This window comes from Podarcis gaigeae (assembly GCF_964106915.1).
Source record: "Podarcis gaigeae genome assembly, chromosome: 17".
NCBI classification, from domain to species: Eukaryota; Metazoa; Chordata; class Lepidosauria; order Squamata; family Lacertidae; genus Podarcis; species Podarcis gaigeae.
Genome location: NC_139694.1, coordinates 9,312,267 through 9,331,649, shown reverse-complemented (window position 1 = coordinate 9,331,649; position 19,383 = coordinate 9,312,267). Strand labels below are relative to the sequence as shown.

The window sequence follows — 19,383 nt, the reverse complement described above, 5'->3', positions numbered from 1 at the left end:
TCTACAAATACCTGCTTGTAGCACCATGTGCTTGGGATACTAGAATCATAGAATCATAGAACTGTAGAGTTGGAAGGGACCCTGAGGATCATCTAGTCCAACCCCCTGCAATGCAGGAATATGCAACTGGTCCATACAGGGATCGAACCTGCAACCTTGGTGTTACCAGCACCATGGTCTAACCAACTGAGCTATCCAGGCTCACTAATCTACAAAGGAAATATTTTCAGTGCAGCTCCAAACTACAGTTATACGCATCTCATACACTTTGTTTGTCTGCTAGCGGCCTATCAACTTCCCCATTCAGAAGCACAAATATTCATAATTAATATGATGGAGATACCAGTAATTTTTCTGCATTGCACCCAGATTATTATCCACAATTAATATCCAAAACAAGACTGTGCATTAAATTGTCATTTGTTTCTGTAAGGTTTCTGTAAGGTTGATATATATACTTTCCGCAGCGGACACCTGCTTGCACAATGGCATGTCTGACCTATGTACCATCAGGAGGAGATTTTAGGAGGGCAAAGGGAGAGGAGAGGAAGGCCAAGTTCCATTGCACAAATGGAACTCTACTTGCATAGCACTGGATACAATCCACAGTATGAAATTTTCCCAGTTGAAAAATTCACAGCTCCCATGGCAAATAGCCTGCTCTTCACCCCAATTATATTACTTCTTGGGGCTTGCCACTTGGGCCTGAGCATCTCCCAATTATCTTAATTGGACAAGACCAAGGGCAACCAGTGAGGAGGGGTGTCACCACAAAACTGGCCTCCCAGTGGCAGTGGCACAGCTGCTTACTGGGATAGTGAGGGGCAGGGCACCAATGAGGTCAGGCTAGCACAGGTACACTGGCAGTGCCAATCTGGCACTCCCTCTGGTGCACCTGTAATGTCCTGCCCTTACTGCTGTCCTGCTCTGTAAGTGGCAGCGATGCTGAGATGTTTAAAACAATGGCTGTGGTCACGTTAAAACCATAGTTTAAGTTTAGCTATGACTTAACCCAAATGAGTCCTAAGCCACCGCTTCACTCCTGACCTGCTTCCAGGTGCGATCCTTGGTTTGTCACGTCATCCACACCCAGGCTTGTGCTAATATTTCTCCCAAACAAATCCCATATGGTGAAACTAGAACAAACCTTGGCTGCTGATGGTTTTGGTTTGTTTGTAGGGAAACAAACCATGAACTAGGTTCGGACAACATGACAAGGCAAAGCTTGTAGCTTGTTGCTCCCAGCACAGCACAGTCAGAAGTAGGGGAGAAGTGAAGGGAGGACTTTTGAGCAGCATACACCAATCCACCAATGATTCCTGTTAAACCACAATTAAACATTAACCGTAATTTAACATGACACGCAAACCAAGCCTCTGATGCTAAATTCTGTTATAATTATGGCTGAGATGAAATGATGCACTATTTACTTGGAATATTTCCTGCAGTGTCAAAACCTCCTTCCCCTTTAGCGAGAATTTTTTGGCTCCTGAATGGGAAAATGTCATAGGGCATCCTATAAATATTGGTTTTTTTAAAAAAAAAAAAACTTTAGCTTCCCTTTCCCCCTTTTTCTGTTAGCTGATTTTATTCATCCTCAATAACTTCACCACATCGCCAAATCTTATTGCAGTATATTGACGTCATCCTGTCCCCTGTATAACTGATTGGGAGAGATAGCATATGTGACTAATATGACTAATCCAGGAAGCATCATTCTCATTCTCAATAAAAGGGTCATAAAATGGGAGGAAGGGGATAAAAATAATTTCAAACTGGAAAAAATAATAATCTTAAGACTGTGCAAAGATTCAAAGATTTACCTGGCTGCTGTTACCTTTTTCCTTCCTGGATTAGTTGCATAGGTGATTCTGGTTAGTGGGAATCACATAATAAATGAGACACTATTGTCACACTGCATAGTCAATCAGATGTTACTCTGTGATGATATCACTGGGGGTTAAGTGAAGTCAAAAGAGAACGAAAACAAGAGAAGCTAAAGTAAATGAGTACAGGGACATTTTTGCAAGGCGTGCTGGAAAGATAATGGAAGAAGGAATTATTATTTTTATACCTGAAAATGTTTACCAAAAAACTGAGCCATTTCAGCTCAGCCCCAGCAGATAATGTTTTTCACTGCCTGCAAACCAATTCTACTTATATATCACAGAAGCAGGGTAAGAGACCAATTTGCTATCAGGTGACCCTATGGTGCAACTAAAAAGGTGGGGTAGACATCTCATATACAAGGGCAGCCTTGGTATCAGGAGTCCAGATTTAACCAAATAGATGCCCTAGTGGGAGGCAGCACAATGAGTCCCACTGCTGCAATGGGGCTTCCCCATCTTCTGCTTCCCCTGTACACCCCACCACACACAGTTCAGAAGCAGGTCAGAAGAACCCCCAAGAACAACACATGGCGAGAAGAGAGAGGAGATTGCTCTGTCTGGCAAGCAGAAATGCTTGCACCAATGGAACAAACGTATTAGAGCAACAATGAATTTCCCCCAGAGACTATCTAAGCCTAGACTAATAGGATGCAATTATTTAGCAATATCTGATCAACCAGCTAACAAATATCACAACCCAGAAGCCATTTATAGGCAAAAAGTGTACTATTAATATAGCCAGGGTGTATGGGGTGTTAGGGGAGGGGTAGTACCTCTGGTGGGGGACATGTCGTGCTCCTTCTGGGGTAGTCTGACCACCACTAGTCCCCACTCAACACTGAGGTCTGCTAGAAGCTTTGAGCATGCAACAGTGACCAAGCCTCTGGGAACGGCTGTGACTTGCTAACTAAACCAGGTGAGGGTAGCCTATGGGTCTCAGACCCTTGGTGAGTCAGGGACTTCCCCCACATGTGAAGACAGTCTCTGGTGGATTGAATGGACAAGACCAATAGTGGGTCCAACGGTCAAGCACTTTCTGCAAAGGGGACAGATGGGACTAGTCAAACGTGGGAAAGTAGCCCATCTGATACGAAACCTTCGCTGTCTTGTGGGATATCTTCGGGAGAAGGAAAGGGTTAAGGAGTAATCCCCACGCGAATGCAGTGTGAAGTCCCTAAGACAGTCCGTTGTCTCCTTCCAGCATCTCCTGCAGCTAAGCTGGTGCCAAACGTATTGCCCTGGTTTCCTTTGGACCACATCAGCAAGGCAAAGAGGGGGATTCTGTTGTCTGGGCATCCCAGGACCTCCATACACATTGCTCAGGCTTGCGCTCCAGGGAAGTCCCTTCACTTCCGGAGGAGCACTCCAAGGTCTCTCGAGACAGATGTATGCCAAAAACAATTAATACTGCCACACACACAACTACACAGGCATTGTGATTACTGTTAAGAGGAACTATATTTACAACTGTATACAATGCTGGTGTTTATTTGCATTGCTGTGTTTGAGCTATGGGGGAATATACAGTATGCTCCCCCCCCCCCGAATGTTCAGGGTTGTTATTAACTCACTGTTAGCACCCAACACGTCACTGAAATGTCACAAAAACCTATCAGCTTTTTCTCAGGATAAGTAAACCTGGTTTAATTTGTTGGGGGTGGATATGGGCTGTCCTTTTCATGCCAGCAACGTTGTGTGTACATTGCAAGAAATGTCCATGCATGAGGTACATGCCCACCACACAATAAGCAGTCATCTGGAAGCATCTCCAGACACTAGACATGGCAAGCCCAGTTCTTTAAGAGATCAAAAATTCGCAAACACCACCCCCACCACCCCTGTAAAGGCTGAGCAATCACTCAAACAAGTTCACACCTCAGTGAAACAGGAAGCCTTCCAGCTGAAAGGAAAGACAGAGATCAGATATGGCATTCTTGACATGCTTAAAACTCAAAGAAAGTTGGCAACAAACACCCATTCCCCCCCCCCCCTGAGTTTCTCTCTGCTGAATACAAAGCCAACGAGAAGGCATGAACTACTTTGACTCGTGGACTGTCCTTTAAATGAGCTCTGAAAGAATGTTGTTTCCAAAATAGTAAATCTGCCTCTCTCTCAATCCATATTAGCATATTAAAAGTAACACTTGCGCAGTCGATAAACAGCCCCCAGTGGCTTCACAGCGTCTTAACCCTCAGCACCCTGGCTGAATGATCATTTGTATACATCACAGGCAGGCTATGAAAAATTTGTCCTTGCTACCTCATCGGGACACGGAATTACTTTTCCGTTCCGGAAAAGTTATTCTGAGCCTGAGCACACGTAACGCTCCCCATCAGGAGGGGGCTAGAAGAGGATTGCATGCCCCCGCCAGGCCCTTTCTTCTGGTTCCTCCCTTCTAGTATTAATCTAGTGTTTTCCTGTAGCCATTAACTGCTCAGTAACTCAGTGAGGCATTAGCTACAGGGTTAACCAGGGTTGCCTCTAAAAGCATTTCTGAAGCCAGTCAAACCCTGATTGAGATTCACACCCTTACAACAGAGATTCCAGGACTTGAATCAAGGACCTCTTGGCCCCTAGCATACCTATGGCATGACCCCTCCATTTTTTATTTTTGCTTTCTATCTCTCTGGGGACAGACAAGCAATTTGCAGGTGTCTGAGAATCAAATCCAGAAATATTAAAGACTCAAGTATCATTGGGTTCTGAACTGATTTGATAACTGAAAATACAAGCTTTCCAAGTGTTGCAGGATACCAGCTGGAGGAGTGGTTTTAGACTATGTTTCGGCAATCGTGCTATTGCCACACCATCCCGGGGCCACAGCCAAATACCAGCTTGGGAACCGTGGCTCTAGGAAATCACTGTGTTGGGTAGGGCAAAGGAATGGAATTTTAAAGTAACTCTTTAATGGTAACATACATGAGATGCATTTAACCCAAATCTGCAACACAGGATTCATTTTCAAATATCTGCACCTTCCATATTCTTATTTTTACCTTTTTCAGTCTGATACATCCCTTCACCCCATCCTGGGCTTATAAATTACCGCATTTTTCGCTCTATAAGATGCACCAGACCACAAGACGCACCTAGTTTTTGGAGGAGGAAAACAAGAAAAAAAATATTCTGAATCTCAGAGGCCAGAACAGCAAGAGGGATCACTGCGCAGTGAAAGCAGCAATCCCTCTTGCTGTTCTGGCTTCTGGGATAGCTGCGCAGCCTGCATTCGCTCCATAAGACGCACACACATTTCCCCTTACTTTTTAGGAGGGAAAAAGTGAGTCTTATAGAGCAAAAAATACGGTATCTCCTGTCCATCGCATCCTTTTCTTCCTTCTCCCTTTGTTCAGTCACCAAAAGATGGGCATAGAACCGCCAGGGCAATCTTCCCTAAGTTACGGCTTGATCTGCACCAACAAGTTAGATCATATAGCAGGCTTGGAAACTACCACTTCCCATCTCAACAATTCCTTTCCCTTGCAGGCATCTGATGTGCCACAAACCACTAACATGGATAGTGGAGCATGTTAGGAAAAACTGTTTGTGGACCAGCAACTTTTGTGACATTTTGGAGAAGTTGTCACAATATTCACAGCCTCTTTTGAGGGCAGCCTGCAAAGGCATTATCTTACTATATCAGAAGCACCAAAATGACCTGCTGCCCAGACAGAGGCAAGATCAAATGAGCCTCTGCAGCTGCCTCTGTATGTTAAGCAATGGCTCCAATCTGACTGAAAAGTGCCCGCAGGTGATCCGCCCCGCCTGTTGCTCACCTTTGCAGATTTTCTCGTCGTCCGCAGGCTCGTAGCCAGCCCGGCAGGCGCATCTACCAATAGCCACCATCCACTCGCCTTCGCCATTGCAGTGCAGCCTCACCCCAGAGGAGCCCGTCACGCTGGCTTCCTCCGCGTCAGCCACACAAGTCCCTGGCGCCTCCACCAGAGAAGTCCTTTCGCCTCCAGCAAACGTCTCTGGGAAAGAGGCAAAGCCCTTCACCACCGCCGGGCACTTGTAAAAGAAAACCTGAACAGCCACCAGGGACATGCACGCCCCGGAGTCCTGGAAAGCCAAGTAGAAACCCCTCTTGGCGAGCGGGCCAAAGCTGCGCACTTTCACATTCATCTTTACCACCTCCCCGGTGCTGTCCACCTGCGAGAAGCTCTCGTCAGCTGCAATTGTATCCACCTTGGTCCACGGCCCCTCACGCCACTCAGGGTGCTCCTGGGTGGCCACGTCGGCCTCCGATTCATGGTAGTAAAGGGTGAAGGTTTCCTTGCAGGATGAGGCCACGGTCCTCATGCTGGCGCAGTCTCGTACTGAAAAGCGGAGGCGGATGTGGACCCTGTGGGCTCCGCGCCGCTCTATGTAGTGGGTTCGCAGCCAGTTGTTCTGTCCTGGCTCAGCCACGTTGCACACCTCAAAGGTCCGGATCTGGTCCTTCCTGTCATACAAGACACTCACCTCGTCCCACTGTACAGAGTTGGGGAGCGGAAGTAAGGAAGAAGAGATAAACAGAAGTTGTTTTCAGCTTTCCTGTAACTGGCAATAGCCTTCTCCTAGTCTTGACAACACTTGCATGGACTGGAGAGAGGCGCAAGGCTTAGCCAGTGTGCACAAAAGGGGTCTGGTCTAGGCTATGGATGAGTCGTGTCTGGGGGCTTCCCAAGCTCAAGGGTTCCAAAGTCCCCTCTCTCCCAATGCTTGGGAGGTCCCCTGAATGGTGGCCTAGCTTAGAGACTGCAAATATATAGGACTTGGAGGGGTGGGGGTTGCACTATTCCTCTGCCTGTGATTATTTTCTATACGAAAACTTCTCTATTCCACCATTCATCAAAAGGTGACTCCAGGGCTGTTTAGTATCCAGAACTCAGATGAATAGTAGAATCATAGATCTGCAGAGTTGGAAGTCACCCTGAGGATCATCTCATCCAACCCCCTGCTTATGCCATGGCTATGCCACTGTCTCATATGGGGATCAAACCTGCAGCCTTGGTGTTAGCAGCACCACGCTCTAAGCAACTGAGCTATGTTTTCAAGGGAAAATGTCTCCCAAGTTGAACGTGCAAATTTTGACCTCAAAATTGAAGTCATTTGAGATTCTATCCATTTTCACTTAAGGTGATTTATAAAATATAGAGTGAATATGTTGTGTTGAACTCAGAACACAGAGGTCCGGATTCAAATACAGCTCCTTTTGATGGCCAAGGTCAAGCCATTCTGCTGTGTTGTGAAACTAGAATGGGGCAACCCCAGGAACGCCATTATTCCTTGGAGAATTAGCACAAAGCAAGTTGATAACCTCCAAGCTCACCAGGACTCATCTCCCAGCTGCCAAGGGATGTGGTGACAGAAGCTTTGACGTTGGCGCTCGCCCTCCCCAGACCTTGGCAATCCATGGCTGCAAGTTCCAGAGGAAAAGACACATGGGGGAGGAGCATTGGAAGGGGTCCCATAGCAGCTTAAGAGCCTTCTAATATATTGTGACAAGAGGTTTTCTAGGCTGAAGTCCATTTCGTCAGATTGTATCTAGCCGGAAGGAATGCATCTATCGGGCACTTGCCAACTGTGCTTCCGAGATGCGTTAGGATAAAGGAAACCAGAATTTCAACAGAACTTTTGGTCAAATTGAACTAGAACTTTTCTTGGGGGGGGGGGGATAACCATCTAGTCTGCATTTCAAAATCTGGTTCATGCCTGTGTTCTAAAGCAGTGGTTCTGAAATGCTCCCCACCCACCCCAAATCACTTAAAGATTCCTAAAGTTCTTGGTGGACCACTTAATGTTTTTTCTACCGGGGGTATTATCTGTAATGCGAGGCTCTAGATGCTGCGTGTTTTTAATGCGTATTTTTGGTTGCTTCTTTTGTTTCTTAGGTACTGTATTTCACTGTATTACAACCTGCATTGTTGAGGTCGGGTAGGGCGGCAGCACGTTTGGGGCTGTGCAAGTACAGCAACAGTAGAGGTGGTCTGGTGCTGCGGCTGCAACTGCACAGCCCAGAATTTGCCACCCCCTTGCACTGATAAGCAGCAACCACTCCACCGTAAGGAGGACAGCGATGCAGCAACAGCACCATCCCTCTGTGCTGGCTGCTCCTTTGTGTGTGTATGTGTGTTGTTTTCGCAAGCAGTAGAGAATGGAGGGAGCACCTACCCCATCAGGAGGATGGGCAGTCCAGCCAATCTCGGAGGTCTCTCCTGTTGTATCCAAAAGAATCTCTGCCAAATGAAAGAGACAAAAGTGATGAGTTTGATAAAGATATCCATACAGCAGCCACTCCTATCCACTGCTATTCCTCACCACCCCCATCTCATCTCTTGAGGGCCAGTATAATTGCTAGTCTTAAGCCCTACTCGCTATCGGATACGAGATCTAGGAGGAAGGAATTGCAAATGCATTTGTCAGCTTTGCAAGTGATTTCTTGCAAGTCTTGAGGCATGATTCTCATGGTTCTCCATATCTTGGGCATGAGTCATGTGTATACCCTTGTTTATCACCCATTCAATGCCAGCTTTCATGGGAGAACTTGCTCGCGAGAAGCAGCTGATGCCCTTGTGCTCACACAGGCAGAACATTTGCCTCATGTGGACGCAGGGCTTGCCAACAGATTTGCAGAAGACAGACCAAGCAGTTGAAGACAACCACCTCTTCAAACAATTGCATGACTGGACTCAAGACAAGAGAGGGATAAGAGTCTGAAAATACAAGTTATAATTGAAGGGGGCTGCTATAAACCATGCAGCAGAACAATGTAATGAGAGCTGGCAAAGAGTTATGAGCTGGATATCCCCCATTCAAGTCTTGACTAAGCACCCTCAACCCTGGTCTTCATTGGAAATGTGAGGATAACAGCACTAACCTTACAGGGTTGCTGTGATGATTATATGAAATTCTGAAAGCTTTTGAAAAGTGTGATTTGAATACAAATTATTAGCAGACATGTTTTTAGAGCAACACACAAAATCTGAGCCTGTGTGAAGGAGCCAGCTTTGCCAAAGGTCTCCAACCAGCCACCCACAGACCTGCAGAAGTCTTCCCAAGCACCCATAATAGAACAGTATGCAGTATGTGCTTGGTTGCATTCAAGGTGTAGGGCCTAAATCTGTTTTGTCAGTTTGCAAATGTGCCCACCAGCCAAAAAAGGTTGGCAGACTCTGGGCTATGCTATCTGCATGATCAAGGGATACCAGTGGGGCAGGTTCTCGATGCTTGGTCTTCTCCTGCTTAACCAATTTAGTGCTAAAGTGCTGAGCCAAGGACAGGATTAGCTCTTCTGCAGACCTGGCTTTTGGAGCGCTGCGTGTTTTCGAAGCACAACAGAACTCTGGGCAACCCTCTAGGCTGCAGCTCATCTCTGAAGCCACGTAAGAACATAAGAGGAGACCTGATGGATCAGGCCAATGGCATTTTGTTTTCTCAGCGGCCAACCAGATGCCCCCAATAGGAAGCCCTCAAGCAGGATTCCAGCACAATAGGAACTCTCCCCTCTAGGTTGCAGCTCATCTCTTAAGCCAACAAATCTCCCTTGCACTGAAGTAGGGAGATGCAGCATAAAGGACACATTTTGGTGCACAGTTGATTTTTGATTTAAGTTAGTCCATGTGTTTACTCTCTGCCCAACCAAGTAAAGTTTGCTTCATCCAAACTGAATACCGTATTTTTTGCTCTATAAGACGCACCAGACCACAAGGCGCACCTAGTTTTTGGAGGAGGAAAACACGAAAAAAAATATTCTGAATCTCAGAAGCCAGAACAGCAAGAGGGATCGCTGTGCAGTGAAAGCAGCAATCCCTCTTGCTGTTCTGGCTTCTGGGATAGCTACGCAGCCTGCATTCGCTCCATAAGACGCACACACATTTCCCCTTACTTTTTAGGATGGAAAAAGTGAGACTTATAGAGCAAAAAATACGGTAATTATCTGAGCCAAACAACCAAGTTTATGGACCCACTCTGCTCTTCTGTTTGCAATTTTTTTACACTGATTTGAATATTTTATTTTTATATTGTAACTTACCCTGACACCTTATGGTAAAAGGAGGGTAATAATAATAATAATAATAATAATAATAATAATAATAATAATAATACAGTCATGCAAATTATTTTTAAATATGAAGGGAGATTTATAGAGAGGGAAAGTGGGAAACAGGAAAAAATTGGCAGCCTGCATTCTGTGCTGCTGGCAAGCAGGCTACTCCCCAGATGGTCTGTCTCCGGTGACCCTGGTAATTTTTTTTCAGAGCGTGAATATTTCATAGGCTAGCAAATATGCCTGGCCTGCAGCTGACAGGGCTTTTCCTCTAATAGGGAACATTTAATCCTACAAATGCTCCCTCCCTATTAGAGAAAGGCTAGCTATGGGAGGCTAGCGGGAAAGGCAGGGCTTCTGCAGTGTCTCTCAGGTCAGCATAACTAGACATCATTTCATTAGAAGCCCCATCAACACCATAGACTTAAAGCAGTATCATATCACTTTAAGAAGTCATGGCTTCCCCTAAAGAATCTTGGAAACCGTAGTGTGTTAAGGGAGCTAAGAGACCCCTATTCACTCAGAGAGCTACAATTCTCAAGAGTGGTTTATTTTTATTTTTTTTAAAATATTTTTTATTAACTGGCCATTTCTTAAGAGTGGTTTAACCGTCAATCCCTCTTCCAAGGGAACTCTGGGAATTGCAGCTCTGTGAAGGGAACAGGGGTCTCCACAACTTTCAGCACCCTCAACAAACTACAAGTCCCAGGATTTTTAAAATGACTGTTTAAAGTGGCATGATACTGCTTTAAATTTGTAGTGTAGATGAGGTTAGGAGTGAGGGATCAAGGCCAAAGGATTTTCTGCTTGGTTTGATGATAGCTTTTGCTATTGGTCCCCTTCCTATGACCCACTGGGCGCCACCCTTTCCCATCAGGCATGGCCAGACTCTGTGGCTAAACCACCGAGCCTCTTGGGCTTGCTGATCAGAAGGTCAGCGGTTCAAATTCCCACGATGGAGTGAGCTCCCGTTGCTCTATCCCAGTTTCTGCCAACCTAGCAGTTCAAAAGCACACCAGAGCAAGTAGATAAATAGGTACTACGGTGGTGGGAAGGTAAATGGTGTTTCTGTGCACTCTGGTTTCTGTCACAGTGTTCTGTTGCGCCAGAAGCGGTTTAGTCATGCTGGCCACATGACCCGGAAAGCCGTCTGTGGACAAACGCCGGCTCCCTCAGCATGAAAGTGAGATGGGAACCACAACCCTGTAGTCGCCTTTGACTGGACTTAACCATCCAGGGGTCCTTTACCTTTGCCTCACCCACCAGGCATGGCCAGACTTTGTCCCCTTACTCACTAAGTGCAACTCGTTACCTCCACTAGCTGCCAAAAGGCCCCACACCTCGTGTCTGCCCTTTATACCAAAATATCCTCCTTCTAACATCTCAAGATCTGAGATGCTGAAGACCTTAACTCAGTTATGCATGGTGATCCTAAATGGACTCTCCTTTTTTGCACAGTCTATGCGGGACAGCAAAAACAGCAGCTTGGGGGTGGTTGCCAAATAAACGCCAGGCCATATGTGACTGGTACCCTGCATTCAAGCTTCCTGGGTCAGGTGGTGCAGATTTCCATTACCAATACATTGTCTCTCTTATGAGATCTGTTCTTGTGGATTTCACTGACATGGGCAATGGATGAATCTTCTTAGTAGAACTGAAATATCAATACCTGAATTAATAAAAATAATAGTTTTGATAGAATTTCAAAGTATACAATTAATTGGTCATAATCTAAATCAATGCCAGTGGGCATTTTATAGATAATCTACTTTGTATACTACTTGCTGCTTTTGTTGGTGCCCAGAGGTCATAACATATCTAGGCATTTGGGTACCAAGATATATTTCTCAAATGAGTACAATGAATTTGAAAAGGTTGATAAAGGGGATCTTCAGTGATTTGGGAAGATGAGCACTACTTAGATTTAGTATTGGGGTTATGGTTAATACACTTGTAAGATGAATGTTCTGCCACAGATAATATACAGAGTTTGTGATATTTCATAATGCATATCCTGAGTGTATGTTCAAAAGATTAATGGAATAATTAGAAGGTTTATTAGGGTTAACTCTCCACCTCATTTTTCATTTAAGAGAATGCAGCTGCCAAGATCGGAAGGAGGTTTTAAAGTTTCCAGATATTGGTGTATATCATAAGGCCTACCTGTCAGCTTGTACAAATAATTGGCAACTAGTTTCTCCTTCTATGAATACCCTAGTTTGGGTGATTTGAAAGCTGGCTTATTTAACACCCAAACATTGGATGGTTAATGTTGGGGTCTACATATAATAAACAGGAAAGACCAATACTACCTTCAGTTTTAGCAACTAGAGAGTTATTGTGCACATGGCTTGGAAGTCAGGAGAACAACCAGAACAGTCTGCAGAGAAGGAGAAGGGAGTTGTTATGTCTGGCATGCAGACATCTTGCTAGTTACCATGAGAAGACTAGATGGGCCTCTGGGCCTCTGAGGCAGGCTCTTTTATTCTCCCTAGGCTCAACTACCACCATCTCATTAAGTCCTAGGAGCTCACAGGCACTTGGGCAGTTAGGATTTTTTATTTTCTTTTTACATTTTCTTTCAAGTTTTACTCTTAAATACTTCTGTGTACCTAGGGAGTCCTTCAAGTAGGGAAAACCACTATTTTATTTATAGCAGGCCCGTTTTGCTTTCTGATTGACAAGCACTCGGCCACACAAGGGATGAAAACATGGGCTTCGCTTCCCCCTTCACATTGCTAACAGGATAGCATCCTGTTATCATTGCTGTGCTGAGCACCGCCACACTGATCTGCCGGATCTGCTTTAAATCAAACCACATTTTTACCCCGTCACTCAAGCACGGCAAGGAATTGGGGAAATGCCTCCACGTTCAGCCAAGCCCAGATACTTTGGAAGGGCGAGGTCATCGTTATGTCTAAGGACTTACTCCTGCTGTGTATTTCAGTACAATGTCTTCACAGTTTATATGGGGCGACTCCTCCACCACCAACGTTCAAAGGCATTTCAAGATGAAGAGGGAGGTCAGATTGCACCACTTCAATTTACAGAAGAAAACTGTGCCGTCTTATCAGCTCGGCCAGCCAACGCACAACAGGGAAGCGTGACGTTATCTCAGCATTTTATTCACACCATGTTTGGAGACCGGTTGGCTACAGTTATTTAAAGCACGAATCCTGTAGCACTTTTTCAGAATAATATTGGCTGCAGCATAAGCTTGTGTAGGTTAGAACTTTCTTTGGATGCAAAAAGTGGGAAGTTGGCAGCAAGCAGGGATGAGACAATCGATGGGAGGCGTGTGCTCAGCAATCCTCCTTTTCAAGGGTTGACAGTAACCTGCATTAGAAGTTGCACAGAAAAGCAAGGGGTAAATCTTGATAAAATACACATCAGCTGTCCTTATTTTCCATCCCTGTTGAAGCTCCGACCATATTTAGCCTTTTGAGGAAATGTTGGGGGTGCCTTTTCAAAGCATAGGAGGGTGCAAAACTTGACAGGTGCTTTCTTTCAGTTTCAGTCACCTCAAAAAGTCAAAAATTTCAAGAAGCCGGGGGATGGGGGGCTGGTTCCTGAACATGCCATATGTAGGGATGACACCCAGCTCTTTCCCCTGTTCCATCTGAATCAGGAAAGGCAGCTGAGGTGCTAGACAGGTGTTTGGAGGCAGTGATGGGCAGGATGTGGGAGAACAAAATGCAACTGAATCCTGAAAAGACAGAGGTGTTGCGTTTTCCAAGTTCTTGCATCCGTAAGCTGGAAGACGGCTTGTTCTGGATGGGGTTGCACGCCTTGAAGAACCAGGTTCATAGCTTGGGGGTGCTCCTGGATCCAACATTTTCACTCGCGGCCTTGCAGGCTATAATTGCCTATTCCCAGCTATAGCTCTCCGCCAGCTGCAGCCTCTTTTAGACAGAGATGACTTAACCAGGGACCTCCAGGCTCTAGTAACTTCGAAAACTATTACAATGCGTTCTACATGGGGTGCACAACTCATGACCCACCAAACTACCAAACTCTGCTTTGGGACGCTACGTGAGGGGCATCAAATAAAAAGGATCAATTAAAACAGGAGACAAACTGACACAAAGCAAGGAGGTTTCAGGCAAGAGCATCTGCTCATCACTGACTCATGGAAAGCTTGCAAACTAGATAAGCCTTCCCACCACTGCAAGAACTACCTAAAAAGAATGCAAAAAGTAATTTGGTGGATTGACTCTTCCTGACGCCTAGATCCTTGCAACGTTCTCCTTTCTGATTGACTTTTCTGAAGCTCCAACAAACATGATTCCTTCTTTTCACCTAGGGCTGTCCTGTGCACTTCAAGAACCAAGCAGTGAGATGTGAACTCAAAATTACGACAATTCCCTGCTCTTAGGAGGGAAACTGATGTTCAGTGGCAAACAGAAGACTGGGAATTAGGGGCGGCTGTCTTTCTCCTGCAAAACAGTGGGGGGAGCTACTTGCAGGGGAAGTGATATGGGTAAGTGGGGTTTGACCCATTCTATCACAACTTCTCTCCTCCTGCCCTGCCCTCTGTATCTTCCTTGAAAAGTGTGCCGCCGCCACTGGAGTAGTGGTGCAAGTCTTGGTCGGTTTTACCGCTTATGTGAATTTCCTGAATTGGAGGTGGGGTGGGGGGAGTTTCCCCCAGTTTCATCGCTGCACTATGCAAATCTCCAAGCTTCTGTAACATTTTGTGCATCCAAATATACCAATTCCCTCCCTGCCTCAGAGCAGTGTGTGCACAAAAGGTTGTGCCTCTATCTACTGATCATTTGTTTCCATGACTGAATTTAAAATTGGATATAATTGGGCATAAGGAGGGTCAAGAATTCTTGTCTGCCATAGTAGCTGAATTACAATATGTGCACCAGAAATTCAACAAGGCATAGTGCATCCACTCCTGAAAAAAACAATCCTGGATCCAGCAGTGTATGGCATCTCCCGGTCACAAATATCCCCTTACTGGGCACCGTCTTGAAAGGGTGGTGACGGATCAGCTTCATGGACCTTTGGAGGAAGCAGATTTACTAAGCCCATTCCAATCTGGTTTCAGGCCCAGTTTCAAGACAGAATCAGGCTTGGTTGCCCTGATGGATGACTATTATCAGGAGAAAGAGTCTCTCAGTGACTTTTGATGCCATCAGCCATAATATCCCCTTGGATGGCTTTGTGGGTTGGGAGTGAGAGCCAAGTTCTGCTCCCAACTCCAGGACTGGTTTCAGAGAGTGGCATTGGGTGGGACTGTATGTCAGCCCCCTGGATTTCGCACTGTGGAGTTCCACACAACACCCCTTTGTCCCCAGTGCTGTTCAACATGAATACATAGCCTTGGGTGTGGTTACTGGGGGATTTGGAGCACAATGTCATCAGCACACGTTGCATCTTAACCAGGTGTGGCTTTGCAAGTCCTGGACCAGTGCCTAGAAGCAGTGGAGTGGTGGATGAAGACTACTAAACTGAACCTGATGCCTGGTAAAATGGAAGTGCTGTGCGTGGGTGGCTCCTAGTTCAAAGAATAAGGTAGGAGGGTGTCTGCTCTAAATGGCATTGCACTCCTCCCAAAGGATCAGTTTCACTGGAGGTACTCCATCTGGCCACAGTGGCCTATGCATCCAGAACGGCAGCTAGTGCAGAATCCAGTGGCTACACTGCCAAGTGGTGCAATCTACCGCAAGCATGTCACACCTGCAGTGGCTGCCCATACATTACTGGGCCAGGCTCAAGGTGATGTTCAAGGTGATATAAGGCCCTATCAACTGCGAACCAGGGTACTTGAGGGAGCATCTTCTCCCTTATACTGACCTGCCTCTTCATTGGGATCTATAGATCAGGCACTCCTGATTGTACTATTTTCTGCATGCATCTGTTGGCAATCAGGGAGAGACATTTTCTGTTGTGGCACCCAGTCCCTCTCCTCCAAAAGACAACAAGCCCCAACTTTAACTGTGCTTCATCCTCTTTTTTCTTTTGCCAAGCATTAGCTGATCTTTAATATTCAACTTTCAACTGATCTGCTTTGTGTGTTTTTTAAATGTGGTTTACTGTATTTATGCTTTTGAGTTAATGTTGTTTTAATATATTCTGTAAACCGTCCTGGAATTTGATAATGAAGGGCAGTAATAACAGTAACAATAACAATAATAATAGACAGCCTTCCACCAGTCTTTGGGCCTTTGCTGGGGTACCAATTCCAAACCGAGATGAAACTGGGAGTTTCTGTGTGAAGTAGAGCAAAAGAAATGCAATCACACTATGCCTTGCAACAGATGACATGGTGGGCAAGCTAGGAAAGGCTTAGCATGTAACTATTGCTGATTTGGCTAAAGGGCACCAGAGTAGAACACCGACAGCAGAGGGACACAGCTGAAATCTTTTTGTAAAAACCACATGGAATATTGCACTGTCATCATACACGCAGGTTAACATTTTGGGAAGAATCCTGGTGGTTACTGTTTTAAAAAGTTATCTCAGTGATAGCTAGTGAAATGAAATGCTTTATAAATTAATGGACAGGAATGTGGAAATAGAGCTAGAGAACATATGGGGTATGAACTAGGGTACGACAAATACAGTCGTACCTTGGTTCTCGAACACCTTGCAATTCAAACATTTTGGCTCCCGAATGCCGCAAACCCGAAAGTGGTTGTCCCGGTTTGCGAATTTGGGACCCGGATGTCTGACACGGCTTCTGCTTGAGTGCAGGAAGCTCCTGCAACCAAGCAGAAGTCACGCCTTGGTTTCCGAATGTTTTTGGAAGTCGAACGGACTTCCAGAACAGATTCCGTTTGAAAACGAAGGTATGACTATACCCTATTAGATAGCAGGGTAGAGGAAGTAAGGTTGGTTTTTTTTCAGCTTCAACTGTAGGGCCCTTCTATCTTATGTCCTGCTCCCCAGGGAGGCTCGCCTGACACCTTCTTTATCTTTAGGCACCAGGCAAAAACATTCCTCTTCTCCCAGGCCTCTGGTCAATTAAACAATCTAAGGCCTTTTTTAATATATATATGGGGGGTATTGTTTTTGTTTGCTATTATAGTATGTATTATTGTGCTTTTATATTGTAAACCACCTTGTGATCTTTGAATGAAGGCTGGTATTAATAATAATAATAATAATAATAATAATAATAATAATAATAATAATTACTATTATTGCTCCTGCTCAAGAAGTGGTAAAATCATTTCCCACTGTTGGCTCTCAATCCCCCTGCTGCACTTTGCTTAGGATAGCAAAAGGCCATCTGCGGCATCCTCTACAGGCCAGCTCACACACCCTGCTTCTTAGCCAGCAGGAAAAATGCCAAAATGCAAATGGCGTTACAAGATGCATGCGGTGCCATCGGCTGTGAAAATGTAAGCCCGGTGCTGCCAGTTGCAAGCTGGGTTCCTGTGATTTATGCATAACCATCAGAGATCCGGACCTTTCCCAGTTGCTGCTTCCATATTTATGGAGGAAAAACCCAACTACTAAAAATGCACGTGCGCCATTCACAACACTTTTTTTTTCAGCCGATGACAAACAGCTACATCTCCCTTCCCAGAACTTCTACCCATTTCCTTCAAGCAAAATATTGCTTCTCTCCAGACGGTACTTCCCTTCCTGCAGGTGCTCTTACTTTTCTTATCTCCCTTTGTTCTCGTCTTTGCTCATCACAGATTCCCTCCTTCCTTCGGTTCTCCAGCAATTTTACTCCTGCTTCCTGACCTGTCTCTTCCAAAGGCTTTCATGTGTGAGGGAAAGATGAGCATTCATCGTGAAACGGTTCAGGTCAATGAGCACATGTGGCCACAGGGATTTTCCTTGGCCCGGCAACAGGGCTGCTCATGAGTCATGACACTTTTGCCCTTCCATCTCCCACTCTCTCTTTCCCAGGTTTTTCTTTCTTCTCTCATCCCACATATTTGCCGCCTCTGACCACTTTCTACAATTTCCCAACCTCTTCATTAAACACAACCAAGTACCCCATAAGGGAAATCTACTTTGTTAGGGTTTTAGTCTTGTTTAAAGTGTATTGGCTGTTTTCCTGTTTCTAAGCATTTTTAAATTATTTTAACTTCCTTGAGATGGCTGTTTAGAAAGGAATAAATTCAGTGATACCTCGGGTTAAGTAATTAATTCGTTCTGGAGGTCTATTCTTAACCTGAAACTGTTCTTAACCTGAAGCACCACTTTAGCTAATGGGGCCTCCTGCTGCCGCCGCCGCGCCGCCGGAGCCTGATTTCTGTTCTTATACTGAAGCAAAGTTCTTAACCTGAAGCACTATTTCTGGATTAGTGGAGTGTGTAACCTGAAACGTATGTAACCTGAAGCGTATGTAACCCGAGGTACCACTGTAAATCAACAACGAAAAACATTCATTTCTTTCTATCTTCTTGGCAAGAATGACAGGCCATAAACTGCATCTCGAACAGTGTCATGTAATGTATCCCAAAACCTCACTCAAAACCATTCTGTTTTCTAAACCAGCACCACTCCAATGCAAGGGATCAAACCCCATTCCTAAACCCACAAGCACAAGGAATCACACCCCATTCCTCTCAGTTGGTAGAGCATGAGACTCTTAATCTCAGGGCTGTGGGTTTGAGCCGCATGTGGAGTGAAAGATTCCTGCTTTGCAGGGAGTTGGACTAGATGATGATGAAGAAGAGTTTGGATTTGATATCCCGTTTTATCACTACCCTAAGGAGTCTCAAAGCAGCTAACAATCTCCTTTTCCCTTCCTCCCTCACAACAAACACTCTGTGAGGTGAGTGGGGCTGAGAGACTTCAGAGAAGTGTGACTAGCCCAAGGTCACCCAGCAGCTGCATGTGGAGGAGCGGGGATGCGAACCCGGTTCACCAGATTACGAGTCCACTGTTCTTAACCACTATACCATGATCCTTGTGGCCCCTTCCTTCTCTATGATTCTATGAAGCCCTAAACCATCAGCATCTCAAAGGCATCTCAAATATTCCTCCCCTTCTCCCTTACTGATTTTTTTGATAGGAACTCCAACCCAGGATCCACGAACTCTTTAATTTAAAACCCTCTGTTCTCATTCCCTACTGAAGCTGATCAGCAAGTGCCCATGAGCAAGCAATTAAGTTATAGAAAAGACAGTCACCTCTTAACTTGACGCAATAAGGCCAATAGTGTTTTCTCTCTAGAAAGCACTTACCTTCTAGAGAAGATGCTACACTGAGGATGCATGCCATCCACAGCCAAACCATCCTCGTGGATCTTCTCTTCCCTCTCATGATGGCGTTAGGATCCGCGTAGCTTCTTCAGAGCTTCCCGCATCTTCCATAAGTCACAACTGCCTCTCAGCACATGTTCCAAATGGACCAGAGGGCCTGCAGATCTACATGCATAGGCAGCTCCACCTGAAAGGAGAGAGATGGCCAAAAAAAAGTCTTGGCTGAAAGAAACCACTGCACCAAAAATAGGAATGGGAGTTAAATGGCTGCAAGAAGGGATTAGAC

The 19,383-nt window shown here is 45.3% G+C and overlaps 1 protein-coding gene across 5 annotated transcripts in view; it reads right to left on the bottom strand.

The window, feature by feature from the left end:
* Positions 1-19,383, bottom strand: part of LOC310834648 (ephrin type-B receptor 5) — a 158,834-nt gene that overhangs the window by 79,965 nt on the left and 59,486 nt on the right. For all 5 annotated transcript variants that reach the window (XM_083718593.1, XM_083718591.1, XM_083718592.1 and 2 more), the window contains 3 exons: positions 19,080-19,284; positions 8,043-8,107; positions 5,663-6,359 (listed from right to left, as the gene is read on the bottom strand). In XM_083718593.1, the coding sequence (XP_083574719.1) occupies positions 5,663-6,359; positions 8,043-8,107; positions 19,080-19,158 (841 nt within the window). In that variant the 5' untranslated portion in view covers positions 19,159-19,284. The remainder of the gene's footprint in view (positions 1-5,662; positions 6,360-8,042; positions 8,108-19,079; positions 19,285-19,383) is intronic.